The sequence below is a fragment of the Plasmodium gaboni genome, chromosome 14 (assembly GCF_001602025.1).
Source record: "Plasmodium gaboni strain SY75 chromosome 14, whole genome shotgun sequence".
Lineage (NCBI taxonomy): Eukaryota > Apicomplexa > Aconoidasida > Haemosporida > Plasmodiidae > Plasmodium > Plasmodium gaboni.
The window spans coordinates 941657-950410 of NC_031494.1; the positions used below are offsets into that span (position 1 = coordinate 941657).

The window sequence follows — 8754 nt, forward strand, 5'->3', positions numbered from 1 at the left end:
TTTATATATTTAATTATTATTATTATTTTATATAATTAATTTTATATATTTAATTATTATTATTATTTTATATAATTAATTTTATATATTTAATATTATATTTATCATATTATTGTATATAGTTAATTTTATATATTTAATAATTATATTTTATTATTTTATATAATTTTATTTATTTTAGTATTTACTATTATTATTAAATTATATATTTGTATTTAATATATTTTATTTATATATATATGTGTATAATACTTTAAATAACTAATATTGTAATTAATAATATACTTTAAATTAAATTAATAAATATATTTATTATTTAATATAACAAATTTATTTCTGTTTGTTAAAATATAATATTATTTTTTATTTTTAAATAATATATGCACAAAGTAAATTTTATACATGTTAAATTTTATTATATAATAAAATATGAAAACTTTAATTTATTAATATACATTTCATTAGACATTATATAAAAATAGGTTTCTCAGTTTTGTATTATTTAATTATCATTATGTAAATATATTCAGCTGTATTTTTTGTGAATTCAAACTCATTGTATAATTAATTAAAAAATATGAAGATTGTTTATTATATATATATTGTTTTATTCAACCTTTTATAGTTGATAAATGTTAAAAATGATAAAACATATTTATTATACCATTGTAATATGTTTCCATTCAAAATGATTAAACTTTTGGTAAGTATTTTATAAGTGAATATTTCATTTTACATTATATACATATATTTGTTCACCTTATTATTGTGTTCAGCATTTTCTTTTTCACAGTATATTAAAATAATTATTAAAATTGAAAAATATATAATAATATATCAAAAATCTTCAGAAAGAAAACACAAATTTTTTTGTGTAATGTATAATAAATTATATATGTGTAGTTAATAATGAAGCCAATATTTTAATAATTTTATTATATAAAATCATACATATTTATTATACGATTCAATTCATATTAAGATTCATTATGTACGCTTCTATAATTATATGTATGAATGAGAAAAACTAAATAACAATTTTGTCTGTATCTACTTTAGTAAATATTTTCATTAAAAATGATTAATAAGAATTGTCTGAAAAAGTTTTATTTTATGAAAATGAAAGAACGTATATTTAATAAATAATGAATTAGAATTAATCGTAATTATTATAATATTATTGTCTTTTTTAGAATTAATTTAATCTTACAAAAAACTTCAATGAAGTAAACATAAATATTTTTTAATATACACTTTTTATAAATGCAAGATGAATATAGAAATCAATTGTTCTGGAAGAAATTACATTTATAAAAAAGAATTTTATATTTACCTTGTATGTAGTAAATCAATGTAATTTATATTAAAAGAATATAATTATTCTAATGTTATGAATCTATATAAACATAGAACCTTTTATTAAAAAGCACATTTTTTAAAAACTATGAAAAAGTGTTATTTTCATATATCTGCACGTTATATAAGAAATATTAAAAAAAATTAATAAAATGATCCTCTAATTTATTTAATAAAGAAAAGAAAAACTATTTGAATAGTGATTCACAATATAATTTGAAAAAATACTACACATTATATATTTAATTTTATTATAAACATTTTTTTCTATTAAAATATAAATATATCAAATTTTGATATGTAGATGTAAATTTATTCGAAACTTTTAAAATGATCATAACAAAAGAAAAAAAAAAATTCCAAAAAAATAACGTTTTGTTAAAAATATATTGTTTTTATTAAAACAGAAAAAGTGTTTTATAATGTATAATAACATTATTATTTTTGTTTAAATGTAATATAGTACAACAAAGAAATATAGTTATTGTTAATTTTCATTAATATATTTACGTTAATATTTAAAAGATATAATAATTAATTTTATAAGGTTTTATAAAAATTATCTAGGAATGTTGAAATATTAATCTATAAAATGTATTTGAAAAATGTAGTGAGAAAAAAAATAAAAAAACAATTAATGTGTTGTATTCCATAATTTCAAATTAATAATTTCTTTTTTTTTATGAATACATATTTTTAACTGTTATAGATAAGCTAGAATATTGATCTATATGTAATTCTTTTTTAACGTTTTTATTTATAATAATTGATTTAAAAATTAAAATTATATCAATTATTAAAAACATACATATTTCTATTAGTATAAAAAAAAAATTACGACTTATATAATACAAAATAAAAGGTATTATTTCAATTAAAATAATTGATATTTGTCTTATAATTTCAATAATAAAAAAACGTATATCATGATAAAACGTATTCCGCAGAAACAGTTTCACAATTTGAAATCAAAAAGAAAAATAATTGAGATTGATGTCTATAAAAAATATGATTATCATAAAAAGTTCTATTATTAACAAGAAAAATAATGGTTCTAATGGGAAATGAATATAATTATATATAAAAAAATTATACTCATTCATTGGAATTATTAATATATTATAATAATTAATATAGTTCAATAAACTATTTTTTATCTTTCAATATTTAAAAGGAATATAAATATGAAGAAGTAAAAGCCATCAAGAAACCATTTCGGTTTAGATATTTTAGAATATATAATTTGTTATTTTGTTAGGGTATAAAATGATTATATGCAAAATATAATAAATAATTATAAAATCATACAAGTATTTCTTAAAATTCAGATATAAATCATGATAAAAACGACTTATATACATCTATATATAAAAAAATTATATTAAAGAAATATAGGAAAAACCAGTATGTATATATTTTTTTTTAACCAAAAAATTTTGGAATATAATAATATGTTTAAATTGGGGCTATTTTTATAATATAATATATTATGTATATTAATACATTGTTAATATTCTTTTTAATCGTTAACATATATATTTAATAAAATAAGAATAATTTTTTTTAAAAATGTAAAGTTAAAAAAAAATAAACAAAATATTAAACAAATGCATTTTTTATTTTTAGACAAATAAAACTAAAAAAAATAAATAAATAAATAAAAAAAATATATTTTATGTAAAACCTTTTTACAAAAAATTATATTAATAATATGTAATTTTTATAATAAGTAAAATTATTATTAATACGAAAAATGGAGAAATATTATTTAAACAGTATTTTCTTTGATGTGTTAAAAGTTCTTAAATGTGTCCTTTTGTTAAATGAATAAACATTAATAATTAAGGGATCTGTTTCTAAATAAATATGATAAACCCTTATATAGGTTGTAAGAATATTGATATTTGTTATCTAATATATCTTCTTTATAAAATTTAAAAATTTCTACAATGGAATTCATTTCTGCAAAAAAAAAAAAAAAAAAAAAAATATATTAAATACATTTATATATATATGTAATATAATATAACCTATTCATATTTATATTTAAAATAAATTTCATTCATACCATAAAGCAAGTGGTGTAAGGGATCATATAACTCATTTATTTTAATAAAGTTCAAAAAGTCAAATAAAACATATGACAAGGAAACTATAATTGATGACAATTTCCTAATAACTGATACTATAACATTCTTACATATAATACTTATTGCTATTGACCACAGTGAAACTCCTTTTAAATAAATACAAGTTAATATGATTGTATCCTTTAATTTATTTATCCGATTTTTTTCTAATACGTTTTTGATTTCTAACTTTTCTTCAAATGAATATACAGTTTGATCATGATTTAAAATATTTATATATTTTTTTAATTGACTAATTAAATCATCTATACATAATATACACGAATCAATATAAGCATTCCAAAATTTGTTATCTTCAAATAATATTGTATGTATGGGGTTACATAAATGACTTAGTATATTTATTTCATCTTTATATTTTAAGCTTGTATTAATAAGTATAAGTTTTTTAAATAATAATAACTTTAATTTAGTTTTTTTATCCATATTGGTAATTTCAATATTATTTCCTTTTATCCTATAACTTATATCCTTCAAATAATTATAAATACAACTAACAACGAAAAATTCATCATGATATGAACATTGGTTGTGCATTGGAAAATTATTTAACGAAGTAAGCACTTTCGAATCATATTTATTGAAAATAAAATTAAAAATTATAAAATGATATTCTAAAACTGCTGTTATCCATATTGAAGAAAAAATTGAGAAACAAAAAGAAAAATTGGTAATAACATAAATATTTGATAAATTGTATATTTTAGGTAGACTTAATATTACATCAAATGGATGTGTCAAAATGCTTACAATTATATTAAAACTAATACTATTAATTATTGTCATCAAAATATCTACAATAAAACTCAATACATAGGAGAAAATAAGTGGCATTATATTTAATATTATACCCTAAAAAAAAAAAATATATATATATATATATTTATATGATATACACGATAATCAAAACATATATATATATATATATATATTTTTTTATTTGTTTAATATAACATTTGAATATTCGTATATTTTAAAAGTTGTAATGAAAAAAATTATATATATATAATATCTTACCTTTTGAATTAGTTCAATTATGTTTTTCGTTTCCGTATTCATACAATGTTGAAAATCATGGATACTTGATTTTCTCGTATTAAACCTTTTTTGTAATATATACCTAAATGAAGGTTTAAAAATAAAAATATATATATATATGTACAATAAATTAATGAAATAATTTTATTACTTTGGGTGTATAAATACAATGTTTATATATAACATATAAAATTTTTTTTTTTTTTTTTTTTTTTTTTAATTAAATGCAAATAATTAAAATTTTAAATGTACTTACGATATAGATGCTACATAAAAAATGTCATATATATTATTTCCATAATCCTTAGAAAAAACAGTTTTAGTATAAAATATACTATAAAAGGTTAATATTACACAAAATACATTTAATATATTCCATTCATTATATTTGTAATCTGTAAAAAAGGACAAGATACGTATAAATTAATAATATATGAAAATATAAAATGAAAAATAATTAAATATATATCTATGTTAAACATATATAGAAATATATTACTATTTAGACTGTGTTCCTTAAAAAATATTAATAATGATAAGGTAAAGCATGATGGTATAGAGCTAACAAATGTTCCTCTTAATAGGTGAGCTACAATATTTAATTGGTCTATAAAAAAAAAAAAAAAAGAGAAAGAAATATTATATATAGTAATAAAATGATATAAAATGAACATCTTATTTTAATTAACAGTACAATATATGAATACATAATGAACTATTAACATTAAAATAAAAATGATATAAAATATACAAAATCATGTATATTTATTATTATATTCAAATTCTTTTTGCTTTTTATGTATTACGATTACTGTCTCTATTTATAATGTAATTGTAACATAGTGATATAATTAGATTTAATATACTTATTAAAAGTAAATGCTTAGTTATAACTTTGATAATTGATTTGACAATAAATTTTATTTTTAAATTTATTCTAGCATTGTAATCACTATTTAATCCCATTAAAATCATGATGTAGGAAAGAAAAAAAAAAAAAAAAAAAGAATGATTTTTTTATTCAAAAAGTATGATGATACTTTTTAAAAAGATTATTAAAAAGGATCTTATAAATTATATTTTTACATTTCATAAAGCATTAAGTATTTACATAAAGTATAATTCAATATTATTACAATTTATAAGAATTTTTCATTTTTTTTTTTTTTTAAATAAAAAAAAAAAGAAAAAAAAATTATTTATTTTTTTATCTCATAATATAATAACATATTATATAAAATATTAAATAATATGATTTTGTTTGTGTAAATTTAATTTAATGAAATATATTATATTTGTAAATATAAAGATAAATTCAAAATAATTTAAAAAAAAGTAATTTTTTAAAATTAGGTTAACAATTGTTAATTTTTTTTAATTGTTTTTAATTTTTTTTTTTTTTTTTATTTTGTGTATACATTAAATTTTTATAAAAAAGGAGAAAAAAAAAAAAAATAAGGATGAGAAAAGTTTACAAAATGGGAAAAAATTATATTTTATAAATGATATTATATAATACATGATTATACATATAATATAATACATATATAATATATATATATTATATATATATATATATATAATATTTAATTAGCAAAAAAAAAAATAGCAAGGTTAATTAAAAGGTATATATTTTATATATTAATAAAAAATATATATTAACATTTTGTTTGTTTTTATCTTATATATTTTTTTTTTAATTTTGTTGTATTTTTCTTAAGGTTAAGAGTGTTTAAATTAATTTTTAAGATGAAAAAATAATAAACCCTTAACATTTTGAAATTTCTATAAGAACAAATGGAAATGATATAATCAATTTTGCTTATATCCTTTTTTTTTTAAAGATTTCAAAATGATAAAATTCAGTTATGTATCAATGTGTATTTGAAAAACTCTAAGAATATTTTCTTTTCAAAAAAACTTTTTTTCTCATATATATATATATATATATATATTTTGTTTGTTATTTTTTAATAAGCATATTAAAATTAATATTATATTTAAATGTTATAAAAAAAATAGATTTCATATATATATTCTGATCACATAAAAAAATATCTTAGACCGTTTCGACATAGTTTTTAATAATATATATATATATAATATTATATAAATATACAAATTTTTTCATCTGGTAAAAGAAAAAAAATATATCATTTTTATAAAGGCTTATATTTTTAATACATATTATGAAAGGATATTATAAATATATATTAAAAAGAAAAAAAGTTACCTTATATTTACCTAAAGAATTTTTCAAAACATAAAATTTTAAGAAATTATTTTAATATATCATTTGTTTCAGGTTTATATGATCATTCGAATAAAATACAATTTGTTTTATTATATATTAAACCTTTTTTTTTTTTTCCCCCTTAAAATATAAAAAAAAAAATGTGCATTTGAATATATTTGTGATAAAATATTAATTATTTTTGAAATAATATAAAGAAAAAATAAACAAAACAAATATAATATATATTTTTCAAAGGAGAAAAGATAATATATATATATATATACACACATGTATAAATTTTTGAGCATTTAAAAATTTATAACAATAAATATATGAATTAATATTATTTAATATAATTATTTCTTTTATATATTTTAGGAAAACATTCTTTTTAAGCCCTTTGTATATATATATATATATATATGGTTTAAATTGTAAAAGGAGAAATATATACAACAAAAAACGAAAAAAAAAAATTATATGTATTATATATATATTATATTACCATATATTTTAATAATAATAAATTATAATATATTTTGTTTTTTTCTAATATATACTAAAATAGTTACATATTTTGTTAAATTTGCATATACTTTATAAAAACTATAAATATATATATATATATATATATTATATTTTACAATTTAAACCATATATATATATATATATATACAAAGGGCTTAAAAAGAATGTTTTCCTAAAATATATAAAAGAAATAATTATATTAAATAATATTAATTCATATATTTATTGTTATAAATTTTTAAATGCTCAAAAATTTTATTGACGATGGAAAATCATGAAGTAGAAGAAGTTAATGAGGATCAAATATTATGCTTATACATAGATACGAAAAAATATCAGAAAAGTTTAGGTGTATGTTTTTATAATTATTTAAAATATGAATTTTTAATGACAGAATTTATTGATAATGGACATTTTACAGCTTTAGAATCTTTATTCATACAGAAAAGACCACAAAAGTGTTTTTTTAATAGTACTAATGATTTAGTTGATGATGAAAGGCTTTTAAATTTGTTTAAAATTTGTAATGTTCAAGCTATTCCTTTAGAAAAGAAAAAGTATGATGCAACTAATTTAAAAGATGAATTAAAGCTAATTATATCTCATAATGATGATGTAAGAAATTATGATAAACATTTAGAATTAGAAAATGCATGTAAATGTTTAATGGTTTTAATTAATTATTTAAAACTACAAGAAAATCAAGATATACATAATCAATGTAAAATTAATATACATAATATGGATTTATATATGAGATTAGATAAAGCAGCTATTAGTGCATTAAATATCCTTCCAAATAAAAAGAATACACATAGTTATAATACTAATACAAGTTTATTGAAATTTTTAGATAAATGTAATACTTCAATAGGTTCGAAAAAATTAGTATCATGGTTAACACAACCATTAACTAATGTTGCAGAAATAAATAAAAGATTAAATATTGTTGAATTTTTCATAAAAGAAGATGATGCTCGTAATGTTATTTTTTGTAATTATTTAAAAAGGATACCAGAATTAGATAAACTTAATCATTATTTAAAAGAAATAAATCAAAATAATGAAATTCGAGTAAATTCTAAATATAATGAAGAAATGATTTTAAAAGACATTGTAAAAATGTATTATTCTATTTTAGATTTTAAACAAATTTACTTTACTTTAAAACCTATTAAAGGAAAAAACAAAGAAACTATAGACGAAATCATTATAAATCCTTTACATGACATTTTGAATAAATTTTCTAAATTATTAGATATGATTGAAATAACTATAGACTTAGAAGAAGTTCAAGAAAATAAAGTTTATTTAATTTCGACAAGATTTGATAGTGAATTAGAAATTATTGCTAATGAAAAAAATGCATTAATGAAGAAAATCAAAAAACATAAAGATGATGTAGAAAAAGATATTTTTGCAGATAAATATGACAGAACTTATAAA

General features: G+C 15.8%; 2 protein-coding genes across 3 annotated transcripts, besides 1 other annotated feature; one reads left to right on the forward strand and one right to left on the reverse strand.

The window, feature by feature from the left end:
- Nucleotides 1-953: part of a sequence feature (centromere) that runs on past the window's edge.
- A 2237-nt stretch (nucleotides 954-3190) lies between these two features.
- Nucleotides 3191-5519, reverse strand: PGSY75_1427400 (putative membrane protein; the record flags this gene model as incomplete). Of its 2 annotated transcripts, none has more annotated exons than XM_018787966.1 (6): nucleotides 3191-3318; nucleotides 3425-4358; nucleotides 4524-4626; nucleotides 4801-4939; nucleotides 5044-5151; nucleotides 5357-5519. In XM_018787966.1, 6 exons carry the CDS (start codon nucleotides 5517-5519, stop codon nucleotides 3191-3193), a joined length of 1575 nt encoding a protein of 524 aa, XP_018639338.1. The 2 variants fall into 2 exon arrangements, with proteins under 2 accessions (XP_018639338.1, XP_018639337.1); XM_018787965.1 differs by having other exon boundaries at nucleotides 5351-5519.
- A 2053-nt stretch (nucleotides 5520-7572) lies between these two features.
- Nucleotides 7573-8754, forward strand: PGSY75_1427500 (putative DNA mismatch repair protein MSH2; the record flags this gene model as incomplete). The annotated part of the gene is made up of 1 exon (XM_018787967.1): nucleotides 7573-8754. A coding segment is annotated over one exon (1182 nt), but the record flags the coding sequence as incomplete, so codon positions are not given.